The sequence below is a fragment of the Asterias rubens genome, chromosome 1 (assembly GCF_902459465.1).
Source record: "Asterias rubens chromosome 1, eAstRub1.3, whole genome shotgun sequence".
NCBI classification, from domain to species: Eukaryota; Metazoa; Echinodermata; class Asteroidea; order Forcipulatida; family Asteriidae; genus Asterias; species Asterias rubens.
The window spans coordinates 12,548,086-12,575,321 of record NC_047062.1 but is presented as its reverse complement, the minus strand read 5'-3'; the positions used below and the strand labels follow the sequence as shown (position 1 = coordinate 12,575,321).

Sequence of the window (27,236 nt, the reverse complement as noted above, 5' to 3'; positions counted from 1 at the left end):
TTTCTTTCTTTTTTTTCTCGCAACTTCGACGACCAATTGAGCTCAAATTCTCACAGGATTGTTATTTTATGCATATGTTGAGATACACCAAGTGAGAAGACTGGTCTTTGACAATTACCAATAGTGTCCAGTGTCTTTAAGCACAAAAAGAGGTAACTGAGCTCAAAACAGTTTTGCTTTCAAGAATAAGGTTACCCACAAAGGACCAAGTCTTAGGTACATATTGTTGAGCAACATACTGTTGAGCAACTATTTGTCTCTTCAGCAGCTGATTTGTCCTAGTATACACTTATTCTCTTCAAGCTTGGATTTATTCCAAAGTAAAGGAACAAAAACAACAATAACACAATTTAACTGTCCCAAATACTTTATTTGACTATTAGTGAAAAAGCCATAAATAGCAGCAAAAATTGAACATTACTACTTCACTTTTTGAAAACAGGTTACAATTAGCAACAAAATCCTGTGAATAAAGCTAAGATTCAACTCTAAAATAAGTTAGGGATACTTAAAATAATTGCAAACAAATAATATTAAGTAAATATAACATTGCACGACTAAGCATCTGAATAATATACTGTAGAACTCTTGTGTTAAGATGTTAAAGAAAATACTGCAAATAAAATTCAGTCCGATTTCAAACTAACTCATGTCATACTTTTCTGTTCAAATATTTGCTGTATATTCAGTGTTCTTTGTAATACTACTAATACTATTTTTGTTCTTTCTGGAAACCCACAAGCAATTAATTTGTATATTGCAAAGACTGAGATCAAGTTTGCCTGAATATTACAATCAATATAAATGGGCAGAGTGAAGACTTGTGTTGCTTTAGAGTCCAAACTGGGGTAGCGTCACATGCAGTTATTCTGATTTCAAGTGATAATGTTTAGAAAGAGTCTGCGACAGTAATAAGTCACAGGCCAGTAACAAAATCAAAGGGCAGTAACAAAGCAACAGGCCAGTAACAAAATCACAGGCCAGTAACAAAGCCACTGGCTAGTTACAAAATCACAGGCCAGTAACAAAGCCACTGGCAAGTAACAAAATCACAGGCCTCAATAAAGCAACAGAATAGTAATACAACCATAGCGTTAAAAAAAATCCCAGGCCAGTAACGAAGCCACTGGCCAGTTACAAGACCACAGACCCTTAACAAGCCACAGGTCTCAATCAAAGCCATATGCTCATAACAAGCCACAAATACATCTTGATGAGGCTGAATATACCAGAGAGTGAGTTAGATTGTAGTAAGCTTTTGGCTGTAAATATAACAGATATTGAGATTTAGAAACAGCCAACGAATCCCACAGAACCATATACACTGTGCATATTATGATTACACTGCTATCTAATAAGGTGTTAATCAGAGGTTAAATTTTGTTGTAATTACATTTCAATATGGAATTGAGACTCTCTGACTAGCTAGATCAATTGAGCGAGGTCTAGATGTTTGATGCCAAAGTTTCAAAGTCGACATCTAACAGGAAAGCAAAATGATATTGTAAAAGACAACACTACATTATCACACTATACATACCATTGTCACTTTAGAACCCTTATTGCATTTACACAAAAGTACCGCCATTTATGGCTTAATTGATAAACAATTAGTTGGCAGACCAAGCTGCCGTCACGTTTAAATAGAATATCATTAATAAATTGAGGTATAACTATTAAAAAGACTAGCTCATGTTTCTTTTTTCTTTTTTTGAATCTCCGACCTAAAGATGGATAAACTGTATCAAAACCTCGACTTGCATTTACCCAAACTGAAAATGTTGACCCTACATGAATGTGATTGATATAATCTCTAAACCATTCCATGCTGTGAGTTGGTGTTTTGTGTGTATCTCCGTTTTAGTCACAAGGCACAGAATCAATGATTATGAATATTTGGCATTTATATTCCTTAGCAGTTTGCTGCTAAAAAAAAAAAAAAAAAAAGCAGGATCCAGTCACAGATGTCACATGTGACATGGTGTTTCAGCTGGTACCCATTATTCTGGTAAGCATACATATAACTGTCTTGTGCTAACCTAGTTTTTGTTAATAAGCAGCTCTATGCGATTGGTTCTATGCGATTGGGCCTTGGATGAACAGGGTCACCCGCTAGGAGGAGAGATCAGACTACTGGTACCAATTATAAAACAGCATGTAACACAATCCTCACATAACTCTGAAATGTTTTCTCATGGCTTATGCACATTTTTGATAGGGACATGATTTAGGGACATGTTATATGTCAACCAGTTGTGAAGTAGAGGTTAACTACAGTCCATCCCTGTGGTGGAGATTCATTAAAAAGACTTAAAAAAAAACAAAGTGAGCATGTCTTTTTAAGATGCACACATTCAAGTCAACTGTCCAAGGAAGTATTTGTTATAAAATGTGTACAATGTCAAATGTATATGTCTACTAAAAGTAATAGTCGGCTACCAAAGCAACCGCAAAAGTTTTAGTTTTCTACACAGCAACCAGACCTATACTATAAACTTGCTGCTTCTTTCTGCAGATTGAATTAAAGGAACACGTTGCCTTGGATCAGACGAGTTGGTCTGAAAAGCGTTTGTTACCGTTTGTTATAAAATGCATATGATTAGAAAGATATTTTAAAAGTAGAATATAATGATCAACACAAGTATCACTTAGAATTTCGTGGTTTTCCTTTTACCTCGTCGACTAACACGGTCAACCATTTATAATGGCCGACCGTGTTAGTTCGCAAAGGAAAAGGTAAAACCACGCAATTTTGAGGCAAATTTGTGTGGATCATTGTACTCTACTTTTAAAACATCTTTCTAACCATATGCATTTTATAACAAATGGTTACAAACGCTTTTCAAAACCAACTTGACCGATCCAAGGCAACCTGTTCCTTTAACATTGCAAAATAATTACACCTTCCCAATATCTGAAATGCTCTCTGTTGTGAAAAGCATGCTGCTGTAATTAAGTGTTTCTGCAGTGCTTCTATTATTCACTAGCTAAATAAATCAGCCATTGAACATGAAAAATGTATTGCCAGAAATAAAACTCCTGGGCGCGGTCTTTGTTAAAATTAGTCATACAAGAAAAAAATATATATATTCCAAACATCTTTAAATTTAACATTCTTACAATAATCACAAGTAAACGGGTGGATAGAAAGGGTTAATTTCTAAGCTGTTTTTAGCTTGCTGTATGCTAATGATTGAAGTAATTCTATTGTTTATCGTTATCTAATATAGGTACATCATTGAGGGCAAGTCTTGTCATCCACCAATACCAAACAAAAATAACATCAAAGTTTAACTCAATGTGTCAAAGTCACCCAGGGTCATTTTCATTGTTCTGCTTTTTAAACATCTTGCTTAAAAAAATTAGAACTGGGAACCATGCCATCAGGTGTGTTGTTTCTCAGGTTTTTCTTCCTGATTTCCTGATTTTCTTATTATCACCTTGAGCTTTTACATTTTCTTGAAAGGTGTATTAAATCATCACCCTAGGGAGAAAAGATTAGCCTACATTTTGTCCAAGCCTGCAGTTTTTCTATTTCTGGAGACGTAAAGAGTCTGCAAACCTCCTGAATCGTAACATCTGAGACCCACAAGACATTTTTCAGGAATTTCTCTTTTGTCCCATCTCATCATCTCTCAATTTGGCTGGTAAATGTTGTCTAGTGAGCAAATCTTTGACTGTGCTCAGTGCAACTGTGCATCAAACAGCTCAACAGAATTGGCCCCTGGGGCTGATTTCACAAAGAGTTGGGACAAGCCACAACTTAGGACTAGTCCTAGCAGATATAAAAAAAACTTAAGGCTAGTCCTAAGTTAGGACAAGTTAACTCCTCCTAACTCGAGATAAGACTAGTCTTAACTCTTTGTGGAATCCACTGTTGGTGTATCTCTGTCTGGAATAAATAGGATCGTGTTTTAAGGGGAACTTCAAACCATAAACAGACAAGAAGGTATTTTGATAATTTGTGCATGATAAATTATTATGTTAATTTCAGACTCCAGCAGGTGCTTCAAAACAACATGTCAAGAAATGAGGCTGTTCATTTCAATTTGTCCGTCCAAAAGACCCTGAGCTGTGAAAGTACAAATAAAAGTTTTTTTTTTTTTTTTTCGTTGGGAACAAACCTTTCAACACACATGAATGTAAATATTACCTTAAAATAGACAGGTTGAAAGGAATTTTGTTTTTTTAAAGCTAACAATGCTGTACCATCTGTTAGTATTCTACACTTGTTTGCATGCCATTAAATGTGTGGACTGTTTTCCTACTGGGACATTACAAAAGTTTGGGTGTGTTTAATTTTTGAATCTGAATACAAAAAATTGCAACACGTGGAATGAATAATACATGCTGCAGTTTTAAAACTGCTAACACATGGAATACATGGCAAGTAATAAATACACAAATAGAAACATGTTTGCTTTGTTGTTGTTATTTACCGGGGCAAAAAAAGTTTCTGTTTGTTTCTTACAGACCTTAATGTTGCAGCTGCTGAATACGAAGTTATGAAAGTGATCCTGGTTCGGCTAAATAGTCTGATACCCTCCTTACAGTAATAATGGAATTAGTATTCAGTATTGCTGTTACATACGGGGAGCTAGACAAAAGATGCTGAAAGAATGGTCTATGAAACAGAAAATGCAAACAAATATCTTGAATTTTTTTTTGAGAACTCAAAAATATTTCACATGGTTGGCTTTCACGAGTATGCAAATATTGTCTATAAAAAGTGCAGTTATGGTTTTTTTTTCTGTTTTTTTTTCTTCAATATTTGGACATAAATAGTAGACAGTTATTCACATCACAAACTGCGAGGGCGTCACATGAATCATTACCACGATGTTGCCTAGGTTAGGGGTGAATCCACAAAATATATTATTGGCAATTAATTAGTCCTGAGAAAAGAATAATACTTTTTAATTTATCTCCAAAGTCAACTTGTGCAAACTACTCCAAAAAGTTAGGAGTAAATACACAAAATGTTTCTTTTGAAAATAATCTTGGCATGTTAAAAAATTGAGTTAAAAATCACCTTTTTCGTGGGGACATCAAGGATTATCTAAACTTTTGAGCCTGAACAGTTTAATTCTATTTTTCGGAGTTCATTTTAGTTTCTTACCGTTTAGATGTTGTTTAAATGGAGATAACTTATTACTTAGTGAAAAAATATAACAAACAAACAAATTAAACAGGGAAAATAATGTTTAAGTTTAGAGGAGGGCAGATAGGACAACAAACGTTTTGCATCATTGATGTAAGAGCAATTACCTAATTCTTTATGAGGCATTTAAAAAAAGGTTGAACTAGTCCATGATATACACATTCATTTTTTAAAGTTTTTGTTATCGTTATAGCAATCCGCACTGAATTAACCAAGCCACGGTTACACTTCAAATATGGAGATAAACAACTTCAAAATACCCACCACCAATTATCACATACTTCATGACCGTTACCATGGTTACAGGTCTATTTGCTTTGAAAAAATGTGCTAAGTTCCTTAGTTAATATACAATTTACAACACTCAGTATATGTCAAAAAGTGGCCAATAAATATTTTGCAACACACTTTTTTTTGTTTTGTTTTTTTTTCTTTTCATTTTTTTTTTCCATGTACATTATGAATTAAATAATGGAATTAAAGAGAAATTCTAAATCAACTGTACAGGGAGAGGTATTTCCCCTCCAATCTTTCTAGGTGTACCAAAAAAACATGGCTGCATAGGCCGATTATTAACACTGAATACCAGTCTGGGATACTTTATGAACAAAGTAACATCGAACCGGCCAGCCACTTTTATTTACATAACCATTACGGGCAAAATTCATTTAAAGGATCATCTATAGATAAAGAACACAGAAAAAAGTAATGTTAGTAACGTATTAAAGTAGAATTGCAAAAAATACTTTAAATAACGTGTACCCTTGATAACTATCAGTCCTTTTATCAAAATCTTTTAACGACAGTAGCTCGACTTAAAAACCAGCGGAGCTCTGCCAGCCCCTCATCAGCCATGGAACTCACACAGCTTTACTGAACAACCACACCGGATGATTATGAGTTTAATACTTTGTTACACATGGTGGGTTGGCTATATGCTGTTTTTAAGTGTGACATAATTCCATTGTAAATCACTTGCATTGGAGTGTTTGGCAAGTATACCACAAATAAGCAGCAGACAAGAGGAACATATGACCATGGAGCTCCATGATGTGGCCATAGCGCAAGGACCAATGCTCCATGATATGACCATTAGCGCAAGGACCGTTGCTCACCGCCTTACAAACAGAACAAAACAACAAAATACAACAAAACGCTTAAACTGGTACCCTCTTTATCTGCAATGATAAAGACAGGCATTGAGCTTAGAGGCCCAATGATTTCAATGGATAGACATTACTATAAATGCAAGAAACCATAAATCCCAGAGCGATCATGCTAATATTACACGCGGGTAATGTGCGCATACACATTAGTTTGTGCGCAGAACAAGCCATGCAAGGTCATCACAGGTTACACATCTTGCAGTCATAAGCTGCCACGTTCGCCCATATCCAACTCAGGGGTCCGCCTCCTTGTGACGCAAAAGTGCAATATTTTTCTATATTCCACCACTCACCCTTGTGTGATAACTAATATAGCTATTTTGGGACCATAACCCTCTATCCTTACAAATCCTTAATTATCGCAAGGGATATGTATTTGCAAGGAATAGGGTTAAACACACTATAGATGACAGGTTGGTTGACAGCTCATATCTGGACCATCAAAATCACTGCTATCCTACTCCGTACTGAAATCCTTCATAAATACATTCAAATAACAACTTATCATTTTGATTACAACTAAACTGTGGCATAAATATCTATCTTCCAGGTCTGATTGCAACAGCGATGCAGCACGTAGTGTAACCTATTCTATGAACAAGCCACCAGTCTCACATGCAGTACACTAAAACATGTCTACAGAAAAGGAAAACAAAATCACCAAACAAACAAGGCAACCAATTGCACCTGAATTGCACATATCACATACAAGTTCATCGATAGAAAAAACACAAACATGATATTTCAGTTCAGTTGTAAAGAATTCCTACCATGAGAGATTTGCAAGCAGATGATTTTAAGATGAACAAAAGAGTAAAAGTCAAACCTAGCTCTGATGGTTATTAGTACAGTGCTGTGATACATACATGGACAAACGACGACGACAGATTCCCTTACACACAGAAAAATTAGACCTGTAAATTTTTCTTGAGAAACAAAATTGACCTGGAAAGAAACCGACACAACCTGTCTGAGTTTCACCATACACAAGTTGGCGAGGTAGTATATAGCACTGATGGTTAAATCTCAATTACTCCTCGTGAACTCATACACATTATAATTGTTTTAAGTGTTTTCAAACTTCTTAAGGCCTCTCCCTAAAATATGAAGGGTAGATGTACAATCGTTTGTTTTGGGGTAAAAAGTATCATACCCTACAACTTGTCCCAATAGTTACGAAGCAACACTTGAATAGATTTCACGTACCATTGTCCAAAAACGTGTTTAGGTTTTAAAGTATCTTAAAATGAAAAGTTGCTTGAGTAGTTTTCTACAAAGGAGTGTTTTGTCCCCGTTGTCTAAACTCGGATAGCAATGTTGGGCAACACTATTTTCAGATCCTTACCACAGTGATAACAAACCTCCATACCTTTTTTCACACTTTTTGTGTGTGCATCTCAGTTTGAATACAACCCATGTAATAGTTCTCATCAGTACGTAGAGTAATTAATGTCTTACAAACAAAATCGTCATCAGTTCAACACAAACCAAACCAACAGTACTGGTTTTTATGCGCCCAGGCCTTAACAATATTCAAAAATACTGAAACAGTGAAATAAACCTATGAACGTAAAATATAACTGTAGAAAATAAATATGATAACAACTAATATTGCACACCACTTACTGTTACTTTTACTCGGTTTTAAACTTTAAATCCTCCTATTACACTAGGCCCTTTTTATTCACACCAGTGATACTTCTAGGCAACTTGCCCATTGTAGGCCCACTGTGCCTGGCAGTCATCCATGTACATTGAGTGTGTCAACAATCAAAAACATTCTCATTCATGAGCACTTTGCCCTTTGACCTCAAGAAGTCATGCCAAATACAATTTCCATGAACATTTCAAGAGCACCCAGCTCTGTAGGAACACTAATGGATCTCAAGTATTTGTTTGTGTTTGATTGAAATAAATAAATAAATAAATAAATAATAAATAAAAGAACGCACTTACAAGTCCAATAAGTAAAGAACATTGTTTTGTTTACTTGCTCAATCTTCCCAACAAACCGTATGACTGAATTCCCATTGAATAATTCCCTTTATAATGTATGCTCATAAAATCCCTTTATACAAAAGACTTGACTATCACTGTCTTCTAAACCCTTCAAGTTTTTTTTTAGATAATATATTTTGTTATCAGAAATCAAATCCACAATCTGAATTAAAAGGTGAACATTAGTATTCATTTTCCTACATTTCTGATTTTGTTGGATAACTTTTTGCAAGATAGTTTAGTATTGTGTATAACGCACGTAAGCATTACTGGTATATATATATACACACTGATATAGAATACTTTCTGAAACACTCCATCCATAAACAGCAGTGGTCTTAAAATACTGAAAGAGAATCTTAAACTCTTAAACACTTAGAACTTCAAAGAACTAGAATTCACACTGGGTTGCCAAGTAATAGTCAAACAAGCCTGGCCTATATGAACACTTTGACTGCGGCCAGCATCAGGCAAGTTTGAGTCTAGAGGTCTGGCTAATTGTAACTCCTTATGGAGACACTTTCAACAAGCTATTGGCATACAATAACTGGTTCTTTAATGATCTTCGTAAGCTTGCAACAGCCACAAGTAAGACCAGACATTAGAGCCATGTCTTTATTAAAGTTCACCTCCCAATACCTCTCACATCGGAGCGACTTGGGTTCATAACACATGGAGTTTTACTAAAACCAAACTTTGTCCTCCAGTAAAACCTGCACAATCGCCCAGTGTTACACAAGCTATGTTTTTTTCCAAATTCTTCCTTGGGCCCAAACCTACATTGCCAACGATGTTGACAATGCCATCGTGTGGTAACATTCAATCAGGCTGCCCAGATAGACTTCATCGTTCAACCGCCCGTCCTGTCAACTACGACCGCCATGGGGGGTCATTCCAGGTCAAATCAACCCCCCAAAAATGGAATGGTCATCATTTATGACCACATCTTCCTAACCGACTTGGCCAGAGACACCACTACTAACAAGTTTAGCCAACCAGTAGTCAGGGAGATACGGTCATTTGAAAATCGATGACCATGCCCATTTCGACCAAAAATCATAATACGGCAGGCTGTAGCGCAACAACTGTTGAACTGACGGGGACGGGGAAATCTGAGCATTTTCAGCCTCAATTACCCAGGAAAATTCAGTCTAACTTGAAGGAGCTAAGGTTTGTCCCATTGATGCACCCGACTTGGCACCCCATGGTATGATATCATAAGCAACTAAACTGCACAATATGAGATAGATCAGCCACAGCGAAACAAAAAATATGCTGGTGCCGACTTGGTATGAGAAGGGGCCCCCTAGCTCGCCCCCTATTCTCGGTATCTTCCGTCGGATCATCAGCACAGTGATAGCGACGATGGCTAGGATAGTGTACAGCATAACAGAGAACCCCAGAGCACCTTGATCAACCCTGAACCCGTTTGGGTCGTTACAGTGATAGATGGCAGCGAGTGACCATGCAACCCCGATGCCGAGGAACACGTTGACTGCATTGCTGCCTGTCACATTACCGATAGATGCATCAGCATACTTGTCCCCTACCGCCGCTACTTTACTTGCAAAGGTGTCTGTTTACACACGGAAAACAAGAAGAAAATCACAATGTGAATGCAAGTCTGTAAGGAATGTTTAGCAATTTCAGCTATTTTTAACAAAGTGTCAATCACTATCAATCACAGATTCCTCAAAGCGCCTTACAAGAGAAGAAAACATTTAATTTCATTTTATATATTCTGGTTTTGAAGCCAAGTACTCTCATAACATTTGCATTAGCGTTAGCATTTTGAGCATTCCAATGGAAAGATCAGGTGGTCTCAACAGGAGGGTCCATTTATGCCGACTGGAATACTTAAGCGATCCAATCAGAACGTTTGCACCGTTCAAACTTTAGCGAACCTGTGAGCAACCGTGATGATTTCATCGAACCTTTTGATCATAGATTTTTGGCACTGACTAAGCCTTTATCTTAAACCGGTAAAATTAATTTGCAGCTGGGATAAATAACCATAACGAAATGGCAGCCATAACCAAAATTGATTCCCAAAGAAAAGGTTTCAGACTATAATTTCATACTTTAGCACTAAAATTTTGTCATTGTCATACATCCTGAAATTACACGCAGGCCCAGGTGAAGACAATGGCCTCCGTTGCCCCTTTCAATAGTTTTCCATTGACAGGATGTAATACAGTTATAAAACAGTGCAGTAGCTAAACGCAGATCAAACAATTTAGATTTACAAAAATGTAGCTGACCTGGTACGCTCGTTCCCAATGCCACAAATGAGATGGCTGTTACGCTGTCTTCCAGGCCGATGGTACAGCCGAAATGCGAGGCCAGATCATTGATGAATGCTGTCAAGACAGCGATGATGAAGATTGAAAAGACGAAGCAGGCCCAGCCACCAAGGAGGTCAGTCGGCGGCACGATGGCAAACAGGATCTTCCAGAAGATGGTGAGGAAATGCATGACGTAATCACCACAAGACGGTAGCTTCTCTTCACCACCTTCCTCACCGTCATCACCTTTAAAGTTTCATTTTGAAAGGAAAAAAAAAAGGTTCAAATTCATAAATAGAAAACAAAAGCTTACATGTATATTGTATTGCAATAGCTTATATTGTAGTACTGTAGGCAGCCTTAGTGATCTACTTTATAGATATCGTTGTTTGAGAGATCTCGCTGTGAGCTCGGTTTGGGCTTGTTTTTTAGCATGTGATGAATAGACCCCAAGTATTGACGCAAACGTTACACCTGTTTCCTCGTCTTTTATTGATGACTTCAAGGCAAAGGCAGTGGACACTATTGGTAATTACTCAAAATAATTATTAGCAAAAAACCTTGCTTGGTGACGAGTAATGCGGAGAGGTTGATGGTAAAAAACATTGTGAGAAACGGCTCCCTGTGAAGTAATGTAGTTTTCGAGAAAACAGTAATTTTCCACGAATTTGATTTTGAGACCTCGGGTTTAGAACTTGAGGTCTCGAAATCAATCATCTAAATGCACACAACTTCGTGTGACAAGGGTGTTTTTTCTTTCATTATTAACTCACAACTTCAACGACCAATTGAGCTCAAATTTTCACAGGTTTGTTATTTTATGCATATGTTGAGATACACCAAGTGAGAAGAATGGTCTTTGACAATTACCAATAGTGTCCAGGGTCTTCAAAGACATATACAACAATTATGAAAGATAGGTTAAAGGCAGACTTTTGGTTTTTGGAACCGTTTGATTATTTCAATCCTATATAAATGTAGATGTATACAATCAAACGAACATACAACATGAACATTTCATTTCAAAAGGAGGACGCGTTTTTGAGATATCGTCGAAAATCCCTGCAGGAAGAATACTCCCTGATAGGAATAAACAATCTGAGAAGCCTTAACCATCTTGGGCCATAACAATCTTTTTACATCACTTCAAAGTCAAAAGATTCTCTAAATGCTTTATACAATCAAGTTTATTGCCATTAACTTTAAGAGTGAATTAGCAAATGTATACCTTCCCTTTTTTAATATGGCTTCTTATTTGACATTTTAAATTCTGTAAAGAGCCTTGAGTTACTTTTTAGGCAGATTTTTGAACTATTTATATCAATTTATTCTTATCATTAAATCTTTTTGACTGGATGTACAAAATGTCTGCAATTCAGCCCTTGGCTGCTATGATATTTTTAATGAATAGACCAACAGAGAATAAATGAATGGATGATTGCAACCAGGCCTGGAGTGTGTGTCAAGCTATAGCCTTGATGTCAGCAGACCTAACAAACACAGTCTAACTCCGATAATAAAATGAGAACCTCAATGCCCCGCCCATAAGTCTTGTCTGTTACTCATTGGCTGAACTTGAAAACCACAATGTACATGTGCATCAAGGAAAATCTGTCTTTCTAAACTTCCAAAACCAGCAATAACTTATTTGATATAAAAATAAGAGCAGCTGGGAAAATGTGTAATCACATATTGTGACCCAAATCTTACAATGTAAATATGATTTAATAAAATAAAAAGCTAATCTGTGACGATATGACCTAGATTACACGAGAAACAAACCGCATTAGCTTGCCCCACTAGCACAGTTTGATTTAAAACAAACTACGATAGCGTTACTGAGTTAATATTAATGATATTCCAGAAACTTGATTTGTCCATGCCAGTAAATGCAAGTGAGTTTATTTACTTGGTGCCAACGTGAATTTGGAAAAATGTGTGTCACTGTGTCAAATAGCTCCCTAGTAGCGATAAAGATAATACAACAGTTGAGAGAAAATAGGGACTTGCATCCCCCCCCCCCATTTTTTTGTGAGTTTAAGACTTGGATTGCTAAAAACAATATAGATTCCTCTCAATCTGAAAGTTCACTAATTAGGTCAAATAAAAAAACAATATTCCAGTTGACTGTCCTAGTTTTTTTCAGACAGGAGGGCCTTTGGTCATGTTGTATTTTTGTATTTTTTTTTCTTCCATGAGAAAAAAAGTCGGACTAAAACACTTCTTTCAAGGCTCATACCAGTACTAATCTTCCTGATCACATATCCATCTGAAACCCTGTATAAGTAAAGGAACTAGTCTTTGAAGCTCCGCGCAAATCCACCATTGCTCATTCTGATTGCCGTAAGATCCAACCTGGACTTTTATTCGCGAACATTTGCATAGTGTTTTATAGCATGGTCGCGGTACCTTTACAGCACGAAGCGTTCCTGTTTGACTATTTATCAGCCCTGTTAATTTACCATGGCTGCGCAGAAATCTTCCATGATGACCTCTATCGGCCAGTTAGTTTTACTTTATGGTCCCGATAAGTTGACAGGGGGGTCAGTTTACCATGCATCCCTATTTTGTCATTCTAAAGAAAAGTCGCGGTACTTATAAACAAAGTTCAATGGATATTTATGGCTTAAACTGATTCCATAAACTACAGTATGATAATTATAATGATTTGGGGGGGCTTTATCATCCTTACTCGCATGTAAGAGCTGAATTGTGAATGACGCGGCTACAACGTGTTCGAGAAGCAGGCATGCAAGGGTGCCTTTGTCTGCCAGCCAACCCATTATGATCACAGAGCACAGCCAAGATCGAAAGTGTTTGATTTTTCCCGAGGGAGGAAAACCGGATAGTCTGGAAAACCCTTGTGGCACAGCAGAGAACCAACGCACAACTCCACTCACATATGGCCCTGGCCGGGAATCGAACCGGGGTCACCTTGGTGAGAGGCGAGCGCTTTACGCACAAGCCAAACATGCCACCCTACTGTGTGAGCTTTCGTAGCAACAACTACTTCATCAGACACAAGATGATCTTTGTATTAAAGCGAAATATCAAAGTTGACAAACCTGCACTGACTGTAAGTGCCTCGATAAACTGCTCTCTCCAAGATGATGTGCCCACCACCAACGAAACATTGGTTTTCTTGATCAACTTGTCAACAGTGTTCTGAAGAGTAATGAAGAAAGAGAGAAAGCGTTAGAGAAAAGGCTCAGAAAACAATAGTGAGTGTTGTAGCTTTAGCTTTACTTTTGTGTAAAAATGCAAAGACGTAGTATAGTTTAGGGTATGTATACAAATCATGTAATATAGGAAGCTATGAGCTCTGGGATGAACTAGATCTTAATGATTTAAACTGCCTACAATAGTAATATATGTAATAACAATACTAATTTAAAACAAATACACAGTTAAAACATGGTCCATATAACATCTGAGGGAATCTCAATGCCATCATTATTTCTTTTCAACAAGGTATGCAAAACTATGTATGAAATATAAACCCATTTAGTTACATTCTGTAGGACCCTACAATTCAATTTAATATGACATTTGAATCCATACTGAGCAGTACATAACATAAACACAAAAGATAATTATTGTGAAGGCACGGTCCTAATACGTCAAGGCTTGTAGTAGAGTACCTTAAGAAGAGACAAATAAAGAAATAATAAGTTAATCAATGAAGAGTTAATTATTTGATTAAGACAAGACAAAGATAGACAAACGATCTGACCAGAAAGAAATCAAGATAAGTGAGGACAACAAAACACCTTTAATTTAAAGAGTTCATACATGTACAAGCAATGGTTTTGGGCTGGCTTTGGATTTATAGCTCTGGCTTAAGGCCCAGTCACACAGAGCCCAATAAAAGGAACAAAAACAAGAACGATAAAAAAGCGCGCCCTCGATTGGTTGAATTGCTCCATGCAGAATACTCCCACGCTTGTTCAACCAATCATGGTCGTGCATTTTTATCGTTCTCGTATCGAGGCCTGTGCGACCGGGCCTTTAGGCTCCGTCCCCTATTTTGAAGCCTGGTACCAAAAGCACACGTTTCCATTGTAGTGAAATGTGATGATAAAACAATAAACCAGCCATGCTTGACCGGGGCAAACATCAGCTAGGTGCTAGCCACAACCACGCCAGTTGTATCCTGAATCAGCATTCTGTGAGCACTTGTGTCTACGTTCACTCTCCCAGGCCACAGAGGGGCGAATCCATCACTTCACTGCATGCTATAAGGATAATATATTTCTGGCGTGTCATAGCCTAGCTAGGGGTTAAAAAGCACAGGATTCAAGCTTGTGTGTATGATCAGCAGAGTGTGGGTTCATGTCCACCAGGTCGTGACACTTGTGTCCTTAAGCAAGACACTTAACCATTATTTCTGTGTAAAAGTTGGAGAGGTAGTGATTTCTGCTCTACCAGCCAGGCTACTGATGGATGATGCTCCCAAGCCTAAATCTGTAGGGACTGTAAATGGGTAACAATGTTTCAGCCCTAGAAGTAGGTGGCAATCGGTCCCTGGAAAAATAGTTGATTGTAGCCCACACCTTGAAGTGGCCTCGGGCCTTGTGTATTGCGTTTGCATACAAATTTATTGACCCATTTCACCTAATGTCATCATCAGAAAAATCTTGAATGCGCCATACTGGTGGGCAATTTCATATATATATTTTTTACATATAACTCTATGCTGTGCGTTATGCAGTGAAGTGCACATTTTAGGCGATGCGGCGTTAATACACGTAAACCTAACTTGCCCACCAACATGGTGAGCGTGGCATCAGTTGCCACGTGTGACGCGCGTGCACGGGAACAATACAAACAAGTAAAAACAAATATCAGAGCACAATTCCACAGCTCAATTTCCTTGAAACCGTTGTTCAACTTGACATCAATGCGGTCACACGAAAAAAATGCCAGATACTTTTACCCAAAGTCATCACTGCACTGTATCAAATGCCTATTTATTGCCATCTTTTTTCTCTCTACTCTACTCATAGCTTTACCAGATGTTGCGGTGACGACACCACAAGGGCGCTGTTCTCTGCTCCTTAAAGGCACTGGACTGTCAAAGACCTTGGCCCAATTTCATGGCTCTGCTTATTGCCGAATTCTGTGCTTACGATCACGATTCCCTGCTTACGTGCAAGCGCCAAATTTCTGTGCTAGCCTTGTAAGCGTAGAATGCCTAGTAACGCAGAGTACGCACGCGCATAAGCCACAATTCGCCGCTAACCCATGAAATACGCTTGCCTTAAGCACAGAATTCCCTGCTTCCGTAAGCGCTGATTCTGTGCTTACGGAAAGCAGAGCCATGAAATTGGGCCCATTACTCTCACTTGGTGTATCCAAATTACATGTAAAAATAAATATTTCAATTCGTACTTACGACGTACAGTAAACCTGGAGTTACTTGCATTAGCTATTCAGTTATTGAAGAAAGTATCACTCGGGTCAGGAAATGTCATCTTTGAGAGAAAAGGCTATTTTCAATTTGCAGAGGGCGCTTTCAACGAACAATCTTAAACTCATGAAGGGAATGCCATTGCAAGACCAGAGCAAAAGAGACTATGGCCTCTGTATATTTCCAAGTCTGAAGTACCATCAGACATAATGCACTGATCTACTTATGGGGGCGCCTTATCCATAAGTTTCTCAAAACAGACTCAAGCGAGCCTGAACAAACCTTAAACTCTGTGCTCTCCATGATCTTGACATCGAGACGGTTCATTTCTCCCAACTGTGGCTTGCCAAGATCAGCGATACGCCTATCTTCCTCAGACATGAGCTTGTAGGATTCGTCATGCTCACTGGTGTAAGACTCATTATCGCTCCCTGCCAAAGAAAAAAGAAGACATTGCCAGTAAATCGACCGTTCAAATTCTTTGATGCCGCGAGTGTTTTGTGATATCTTGAAGAAAAAAAACTGAATGAATATTCTCCTGATAGTTTTTTCCTTGGAATGGGGAAGAATTGGCAAATAAAATTGTTTTTCAATTACTTTTTGTTTGCTATATTTTTAAAATTTTATATGAAAAAAACCACCCCCCAAGAAAAAATTCAAACAGCAACAAACAAAGAAAACCTCCTCACAAATTTTTACATAAAATCACCCATATTGAACTAAAACTAATAGAACTGTGGGTCGTTAATTAGTATGCCGTTTTAGCAATCTATAACTGATTTTTTTTTTCCCAGTACAAGTACATCTCTTAGAGTTAATTTTATAGAGATGTTAACAGATTGTATGCATCTTCTGTGTATTTGAACAATGGGATCGGTTAGAATGTGAATTTTGTTTTCTTCATGTACATGAAACAATTACTGCTTACTTTTGCAGCAAATTTGAGCAGTGGAACCCTTCACATTACTGACAGGCACATTTTGATATTTTGGCTGGTGAGACATTTCTGCTGAGCAAACAGCAGCAAAAAATCTGAGCTTAGCGAAAAACGTGAGCTTGTCTGCTCTTTGGCAGTGATCCTTTTTCGGGCTAGTTTAAGGTAACACCGCTGCAGGCAGCAGGGCAGGTCTAGCATGTTATGTCTTTTAACAGGGCAAATGAGCAAAAAAACGATCAGTGCCATTCTTCGACATGGTGCTTTAGCATCCCATTCTGGTAAGCAAAACTGTTTTGAGCTGAGCTTTTTTTGTGCGTAAGCAGGTCTCTGAAATTGGGCCCACACCTTGGAATTAGCCAATGGTATCTTACAATTCAAATGTTGGTTTTCAAATCACTGAGAAGTAGCTAAGTACAGGATATACATTATACAGTACCTTTTAACTACATCAGTGTTATGAGAGAGGGTGGGGGGGGGGGGGTGACATAACTGTATTACAAAACATTTGACCAGTCATGAACTCTACTCTTTACTGTCCTTTTTAGCATTTCAGACCTGGTGTAAATTCCTTGACTGCAAAACCTCACGAAATACGTCAGCAACTCGCAGAGAAAAAAACAATAATGCCATTGCCCCTGATTGCACGACCTTCACAGCCTGCAAAGCACTTTGTGTCTGTATGCTCTTAAGCGACATTAGTTTAATTTGTGGTTAATAATGAAATTTAATGGCAGTCCACCATGTATTAAGCATGTGAGTTCTGTGGCAAAGATGTAAAATTATTTCAGTGAAAAAATTAGTGGCTTTTGTTAGTTTGTTAATCAGCTTTGTTGAATACTGCTAAGCTTTCCTCTTTAACATTGCACAAATCACAAAGGTAACCATGGAATTAATTCATAGTTTTAAGTGGAAACGTCTGTGAAAGATGAACAAGGAATACTAGGTCTTACTTTGAAAGATAAAAGTGTATATCTGCTCACTCTGTCACTTGCATAATTTACAACCAAAGGTTCCCCTGTACCTAGTCCTTTTGCATTAAAAAGGTAATCGCCTTTGTTTAAATAAATGCAAAAAGACCCTATGCACAATGTGCAGCGCATATACACACACGTCTTCTCTCCGCCATTTTGTGTGTCAAAACGTGTCTAAAAGGCAGAAATGGTAGCCCGCAGACAGTTCGGAGGTGCGTAAACACGTGCACTGTTCTTTTGTGCATGTTTTGACAAACAAAATGGCAAAATGACATACAAAATGACTAGGAGTCGCGCTTGTATGAGCGCACAGCTCGTGCTTGTATGAGTGCACAGCTCGTGCTTGTATGAGCGCACAGCTCAAGGTGAATAGGGTCTATTGTACAATTACTTCCTGCATTTATTACTGGTCATCTTTTATGAAGCAATTCAGAGGAAGTGCAAACTTAAGTCATCACTACACGTCAAAATGCTGCTCTATATAGACTCATGAAAATTTAAAGAAATTCACACAGAACGCTTATCTTTAAATGAACGACTGATGAACTCAAACCCCACACTCTGCTGATCAGAGACACCAAAGAGCTCAATTCCAGTGCGCTTGACCATTCGGCCACGACGTGCCACTTCGCAAAGCATTTAATAATAAATGTGTCATCATAGAGTGGAGCATTTATAAAGAGTTCATGGAACGGGTTTAAGCTTCCTTTAAATATAACCGCAGTGATCTATTCTGGCTACTATTGCTATGCAAGCTTAAGCTATCATACAGGACCTGCAATACAGATTGGTTATGGTTTGTGCAATCAATACAAACCGTTCCTGGAACTGTTTATACATATTAAGGCAGTTAACCTGCACTAAATGAGAAAAACATTATTTATAAAGCACTTTTTACGCAAAGACCTGTTTCATAAGGGTTCAGACGAAAGACCAAAAAGTGTTTCTTGGATAATTTCAAACATAACATTGCATCACTAATGGCCATCTAAAAGCTACCCCCCCCCCCCATCCAAACCCAAACTTCCACCTCCCCCCCCCCCCCCCCCAACCCCCCGAAATGTCAAAAGTCAACAGCCGCAATAAAAAGCTCAATCTGAAAGTGACTATAGCTGGGCACGGACGGACGCGGCGGTTGAAACAGCAATCAACACTCGTAAGGGAATGCCTAGCCCATGGTTGTGAAAACACTCGGGGCATGCTTTGGGATTTGTGTGTGCCGCATGAAGGAAAGTTAAATATGACTATGAAAGCCCGAGTACATACAAAATGGCAGGAAAGAGATGATTCCTGTTTTGATAGAAGAGACATGATTGTTGTGCGTCTATGAACTTGGACGATGCAGATGGAATATTTGCGAGGGGGGCATTATAGGAGAGGCGTCGGAGGGAGGGGGTGTGGACAGGAGGAGCCAAAAACAATCAGAGATTTCATCATGGGGAGCTGGTGTCCTGAAATCATGATTATGGGTATCAGAACTTTGAGTGAAGATGTTGTTTGCAATGACACTTTAAAGAGACTTCTCAACACTTTCCTTGGTGGCTATTGCACGGCAATTATCATAGGACGGCATTATTACTGCGCTGCAGTATGCGCTGCTCCAAAAATTCAGCATATGCTGCGTTTCCACTGCGTACGCAGTGCGCAGAGCCCAAGCCTGAGCCGGAGCCCAAGCCGAGGTTTGAGAAAGGCCCCTGGTAAATTACCAGACACAAATTAATCCAAGTGCCAACAGCTGTTAATTTACCGGTACGGTAAGTTAACTTACTGGGCCGGTAAGTTAACTTACTGGGCCGGTAAGTTACCAGACCAAAAAGTCCAATGCAAACGTGGCTTTAGAGTTTAATAAAGTAAAACAAAAACAAAATGCCTCATTTGCAGGATGTAAAAAATGTCATAATCAAGAGTAGATGCACAAGATTTTTCTTGTTTAGAATCAAAATGGAGATGAGAGTCCCATGAACAGATCCACCTCCTTGAGAAAGAGACTAGATTGAACTGCAGACAAACATCAGAACATGCTCATCCCAATTATTTTTTTATGGATATTGAAGAGAAACGGCTGATGATTTACTCAGAGTTGTTATGCACTTACAGTTCTCTACAAGCTGACATTATCGAGATATAAAATGACTGCCATCAGACTTTTTTATCCTGTCAGTTTGGTTACATCGATGAGAGCAAAATATGCGAAGAAATCTGCATCACCAAAAAGGGTCTCTCTACAACACTACTACACGACCATTGCATACAGTACCACTTCATGTTTGTCATAATTTCAAACAGTATAAACTCAAAACAGTTTTTCCCCACGTACAAGCTCACGGTGAGCACATATATATACTTCACATATCTTAAATAAGAAAGGCTTTAAGTAACGTGTTGATGCATACGTGATCAGTCATGAAACATGGTCATAAGACGACAGGCTAGCAACAAGGCTTTTAAATAAAAGTTAGCATGCAACCCCACCATGCAGCATAACTTCCCCTTCAAGATATTCCATTTCATCTTTTTATAAGTTAATTGGATTAATCCAGCCCTGAAATGTGATTAATCAAATATGCAAATGAAATGAAAGAGTCCCCAAACTGACCAGTTTAAAAGATCATGTCTCTTGGCGTCAGGGTAGAAATGGTTTAAGCATTTAATATTACCACTTTAGCATGACGTTTATTAACCAGGCTAATTCTGTTGATTTTCACAAAAATTTGGCATTTTAGACTTGATCTGACTGGTTCCTGTTTCCAAAAAGCTGCTTCTAAAAGTACCTTGGGTCCCCCAAAAGTTGACTCAGCTAATTTAAGTTGAAAGTTTTTCGGAAAATTCTTCACTGATTTTGAAACTTGTGTATCATAAAAACAAATCCAGCTTAAAAACAACGGCTGCTAAAGCAACTTAGCGAATTCACGATGTGGTTGGTCAATGTTAAACAATGTAACACCAGACTGTACTTGTTTAATATACAAATATTGGATGCAAGAGTGAATTGTTCCAGAAACTAATCACACGGTGATATCTGGACTAGATTCCATTTCCTGAGGCAAAGCGGAGTCATATGGAAAAGGCAGATTTCACCGAGTTATTATATTATGCGCGTGTATGAATGAAATGCATCTAATATTGGTGTTCTATAGATCCTTATCAATTGAAATTTGTTCACACAAAAAGAAAAAAGAAAAAAAAGACACAGACACTTGTCCGACCCCAATCTCTTAAAATTCTCGTTACAGCATGAGTGACTCCATGCAGACACGAACCGTGTCCACTATGTTGTTTTGAGGAACGGGTGGTGAAGCGTTTACTTTGGGAATGATGCTGGGAAGTGTAAAAAAAAATATCAATATTGGACTCCAATATAAAGTTGAGGATTATTGTGTCAGCAAAAAAAGGTTGACTCCTGACACATTTTCCACCAATCAAATGACAAGGATCTATGTGTGTCGTATACAAAAAAAAATGCTTTACTTTATGTTTTTACCAGTTTGTATTGACTTTTTATTTGCCAACATGGTTAAAATTGATTAATTGATTGATTGATTGATTGATTGATTGATTGGTTGATTGAATGCTTGATTATTTTAAAAGGACAGATCCGACATGAGGGTCATAAATACATGTTCAGGGTACACAATGAGATCAAAAATTAATAAGAGAAGTCAAAGTATGCACAGAGCAAGGCCATCTTGTACATTAATAACTAATTTGTCACAAGAGAAGAGCCAGTAAATGCTTCATGCACCAGGCAATCCCGTATGGGGCAGACGTCAACTTGTGAAAACACCAGGGGTTTTTCACCCCAAAGGGTGATATGAGATACATTATATGCATTTCCTATTTTAATCAGATCAATCTTAAACCCTCCAAGCTAAACCCATTAGTTTACCTCTTTCAAGATACAAGGAGAAAAAGAAATGTCTAATAATCACGTTCAAATGAACAAGTTCTTCAAAACAGAGAAATGTAATCTGTCGATCCAGTTTGAAATTAGCTGCTAGTTTTGTTTGCAAAATGGTAAAATTTCATAGCTGCTTTACTGTAAGTCAAAAAGTTAAGCATAACGAGGGTAGAAAACAAGTTTACAATCACCATGACACCAGAAGTACTTGCTTTTGTGTGCTTGCGCTTAAAACTTTTATTAATCCATGTGTATAATATGCACCGAAAAGGATGCAGCCTATGAACGAAATGGGCCGGGGGGGGGGGGGGGTATGTGAATCATTGCACTCTTAAATTACTTATTTATAATTTGTACATGTACAGGGTCAAAGGTCCTATTTTACCCTGAAGATGCATCAGATACATCCAAGTACACGTATCTTTGATCTGCTTATATCGCTTAGCATAATTGAAGCCAATGGTAATATGAGATATGAGGCTAGGTAATCATTTGCCGAGATCATTTTTTCCATTCACATAGTACCGGAAGGCCTGTGATTTGAAGGTGTGCCGCGCCTTTCGCCAGCTTTGGCTTGAACATTTTGCACCTCTAGCAAGTCAAAGATAACAATTTTGCGAGCTGTGAACCGTTGGGGGGGAAGTGTATAATGAAGTTTTCTTTGTACAGCTTTCAGATTAAAATTACATCACAAACTCTAGCCTTATCTTAAGTATTATCATCAAAGATGAGCTCACCAATAGGGATCAAACATTGCTTTTATCTGATGTCATTATTGCATTGATATTCGTTGCTAGCATATTGCAGGATGCTGAAGTGTCCAGTAGTTACACAGTGCACCGTTAGGAGTAAATGGTGTTTGAAGGCATGGAGTGCACATTACCAATTTACCCAAGCACAAAAATGCATGCGAATGATACATTTACAAAGCAATTTTTTGCATTGTCCCCATCCCCACTCTTAAAATATTCTGGTTTGCTGGTGATAACATCACTTGCAAGGGGTCAATACTTTCTTTAAATGCAGATGATCATGGAGGAAAGCAAAAAGGAAAAAAATCAATGTTTTAAGTTCCCCCTTTATTGAGAAGGCTTTAGAAAAGCATGAGGCTTTAAATTATGTTAAGAGTGATTATAAAAGAGCCGGCAGAATCCATGTGAAGAAAATGTGACGAGCACATCGGTATTAAAGTAGAAACCGTGGCAAGAGATTGCCACATAGCTAGAGCAGATTAAAACAAGCGGCAAAATAGCAAGGACAGTCGGATTAATTACTCTCTTGTTTTGACTCCCGGCAAGAAGAGTCAAGCCGATGATGGTGATGGTGATGATGATGAGTTATAGTAGTGTATCCATAAACCTGGCTTTGGTAGTAAGTTGTTAGCGATGGAGAAAAACAAAATAAATGAAGTAAAAGAGTTGTGACCTGCTTTTTCCAAAAGGGCATTACTGGGGGCGTTTTAGCCGCACTCCCTAAACATGCATGGTGTCTAATATCTGACCGCAGCTTTGTCTCAGGTTGTCATGTATTTAAATTCACTGAAACAGACTCCTGGTTTAAAGTTTTACTTTTGCCTTCAGATTCTGCAGTTCACTTGCGGGTTACGTTCTGTCGGGTCTTTATTGACACTGTCTGCTATTGCAAGAATCACATAGTGAATTGAGAGTGCTATTAGTATCACGATTGTTTCTATTGTATTTTTCTGAGAAAGAAAGGATGTCTCAAAAGCACAGCTTGTGAATACCTTTGCCCAATTTCATTGAGCTCCTTTAAGCACAAATGCGGTTATCATCCAAAATACCATATCACATGTAACAATTGCGACTGGTATCCTTCTCCTTTTTGCTTAGCAGAATTGTTCTTTAAAAAAGCAATATATCCTGCATCTCTATAAAATTGAGACCTTGTCTTAATTTGAGCAACAAAAGGTATAGCAATTTGCTCAGGTGTATTTAGGCAATGCCTATATCTTCATGAATCTACTCTGTTTTGACAATGCCAATTTCACTTCATATCTCCTCCTTTTTTTTGCCATGTGTCTGCTGCAACACTCCAAAATTTAAGAGGTTTAGAAGGGATTGTTTAGAATGTGGGCTGGACAAGTTTACGTGTCCTGAGAAAAATTTTGAAGGGCGAGGATGTGTGAGTTATACAAAACAAACATTTGAATGCATTTCGTTTGTGCATTGTTGCAGAATATAATGACTCAGTTAAATCTAACCTTTCCATTTAGCTTCGCCTCATGATGGAACGGCCCAGATTTCACCTTGTGATTACATTCTGCGACAATGCACTCATACGCATCCAATATTTGTATATATTTTATGAAGCAACTCAAAGAGGAAGTGAAGTTCAAGTCTCACTAGACATTCAAAGTGCTGCTCTTGATTCATGAACATTTTAAAGGGAGTAACTCACTCTCAAACCCCCCAATCTTAGAAATGTGGAATAAATGTATGAGGACTACGATAGGAGTTGAGGTTGCAACGAATGAGGCTGTGCAGTGTGCTACGTTTCTTCCAGAACATTCCCCATCCCCTCTCCTTTCCACGGTTCACCGGTAATCAAGGTCCCTTCAATAGAAGCGTGTAATATGAGATGTGAATTTCTTAGCAGGGCCTCTGTGTGCTACTTCAAGGACTGAACCCCCTCCCCAATCTCCCCATGGTACATCTTACTGCTTACTCCTTGTAGGAATGCAAGTTGACACTTTAAATAAGATTTGACTACGGTCAGATATGATTTTGGAAGGAGGGTAAATTCATTCACGCCCTCAAACGTTAAATAAACACACCAAAATTCACCATGAATATTTATGTGTTCCTCTAACTAAAAAGCAGGTCACAACAATTGAAATGTTCCCAGCAGCAAAATGCTAGCAGTGCAAAATAATAAAAATATAAATAAACAACTTGAGATCCAAAAACAGACCCAGACTTTTCTGCGACTTCCATGGTTTCCATGGCCTTTTGGAGTGCTCCCTGACTACCGTCCCTGTAAAGGAATATATTTAGGGGTTGGTCAACGAAGGCATCAGACTGAAATTCAAAAGGAAAATGCAAACAAGTACCATCACCTTAAGGCCGTGTCCGAAACGACGACTTCGGCTACAGCTACGTCTAGATCAGCGCGTCTACCAGTGTTGAAGAATAGCAGACGCGCGCGATCTAGCCGTAGCTCTAGCCGAAGTCGTCATTTCGGACACGGCCTCATATCCATCACTGAGGTAGAATCTGAAGACACAAAAACCCTCAAAAATACAGGCTTTAATTTAAAATACCCACAATATTAAAAAGTTTTACCCAAATCACCCCTTGCCATTTGCAATGAACATACATGTATATTATCAATTAAGCTATAAAACCTGGAAAATAACTTGAATATTTGAGCCTAGCTACTCTAAATTTTGGAGAGAGAAAATATATTATTAAAGATATACGCACATAATGCAATCCTGACGCCCATAATATCTTAAAGGGACACACAGGCTTAGGCCATTTGGGCTACAAAATTGACCCCAGCATGACTCTAAGTGTATTCCAGGGTACAGGTAAAACAGAAAAACGTGGGTTTTTTTTATCAAGCAACTATAGTTGTAAACGACAGACATAATAATCTTAAAGATATGGGTGCAGATACAAATTGAATGTTACAGCTACACAAGATTATGACAAGAATAATTTGTTTATTGGAAGAAACAGCGACTCTAAAAGCAACCAACACTTTTATGAGACTGTGTTTCTTGTAAGAAGAGATTAACAATTGCAGGGTTTTTAAGAATAGGGTAATAATAGTTATCAAATGTGTTCAGCACTTTAGCCTTGCTGATGAGTCTACCAGGGAGAAAAAGCTAGATCAAATATTCATCTCATTGATTTATAGACACTGGACACTATTGGTAATTGTCAAAGACCAATCTTTTCACTTGGTGTAACTCAACACATGCATAAAATAACAAACCTGTGAACATTTGAGCTAAATTGGTCGTCGAAGTTGCCAGATAATAATGAAAGAAAAAACACCCTTGTCACACCAATTGTGTTCTTTCAGATGCTTGATTTTGAGACCTCAAAATCTTAATCTGAGGTCTCGAAATCAAATTTGTGGAAAATTACTTCGTTCTTGAAAACTATGTTGTTACTTCAGAGGGAGCCGTTTCTCACAATGTTTATGTACTATCAACAGCTCTCCATTATTCGTCACCAAGTAAGGTGTTATGCTAATAATTATTTTGAGTAATTACCAATAGTGTCCACTGCCTTTAAAGGTTGAACAATCTGTAAAGTCAAACTGATAAAAGACTTTATTTTTCTGAGGATGATGGTAAAAATGCTTCTGTCTGTACTGTTTTTACAAAACTATTTAGAACTTTGGAAAACTCTGGGGATGCTAAAGACTTGCAAAATGCAAACAGCCTTTCTCCACATTATTTTTTGTTTTACTTTATTATCTGTAAATTAGGCCTATAACTACATGTGGTTTGAGCTTTGGGTTCTGATGTTGAGCTATTTTCAAAATGTTTAAATATATTTTTGATTTGGCATGGATTCTTACCGTTTCCTCTCTTGATTAACTTGGGCTGGCCCAGCTCCACATAGAAGTTTTCTTCCTTCTCGTATTCCTCATCATCGATGATGGAAACCTCAATGAATTTCCTGAAGAAGAAAAAAAAAAGGAAAAAGGTATAAATGAACAAGGTTCATCAGAGAAATTACATAACAAAACAAAGATAATAGAATCTGCTGTTGAAAACTGCTTAAAAAGCAAAACATAGTTAATGGCCACGGCCCAATTTCATGGCTCTGCTTATTGCCGAATTCTGCGCTTACGATCACGATTCCCTGCTTACAGCCAAGTGCCGAATTTCTGCGCTAGCCTTGTAAGCGTAGAATGCCTAGTAACGTGGAGTACGCACGCGCAGAAGCCAAAATTCGCCGCTAACCCGAGAAATACGCTTGCCGTAAGCACAGAATTTCCTGCTTCCGTAAGCGCTGCTTCACAAGCTCAATATATAAGATGACTGTTGGAATTTCCAATCCTATGCTAATCTCATTGGCGGTTGGGGGGGGATATCGGAATTGAATGAAGAAATACAGAGTGTGATAAACACTGGTGCATAGTGGTATCCTTGTGAGGTTTCAATCCCACCCAGGTCAACAAGTGAATTAGGTTCCCACTCTTCATCCAAACAGTCCCCATCAAATTATCCAGCCGTCTTGTTCCACTTTCTTGATGCGAATTGAGTTATGTTGTATCCGGGGAGGACATTCGTAGCGATCAGAGCTGGTGTTTGTATAGAGCAAGGCCTATACTTTATCAATAAGAAAGATCACGCTCAGGCGCCAACGACACTGCCTTGACATTAAACCCACTTATTATATCTCGGCCACCTGGGTTTAGTCCCACACTG

The 27,236-nt window shown here is 38.1% G+C and overlaps 1 protein-coding gene across 1 annotated transcript; it reads right to left on the bottom strand.

Annotated features, from left to right (window-relative positions):
* Nucleotides 1-5,039: 5,039 nt before the first annotated feature.
* On the bottom strand, nt 5,040-26,461 carry LOC117288622 (sodium/calcium exchanger 1-like). Its single transcript, XM_033769548.1, has 5 exons — nt 26,381-26,461; nt 16,303-16,451; nt 13,676-13,775; nt 10,587-10,856; nt 5,040-9,901 (listed from the first exon to the last, which is right to left on the bottom strand). The coding sequence occupies exons 2-5, from the start codon at nt 16,399-16,401 to the stop codon at nt 9,477-9,479; spliced, it is 894 nt and encodes a 297-aa protein (XP_033625439.1). The 5' UTR covers nt 16,402-16,451; nt 26,381-26,461; the 3' UTR covers nt 5,040-9,476.
* Nucleotides 26,462-27,236: the final 775 nt, after the last annotated feature.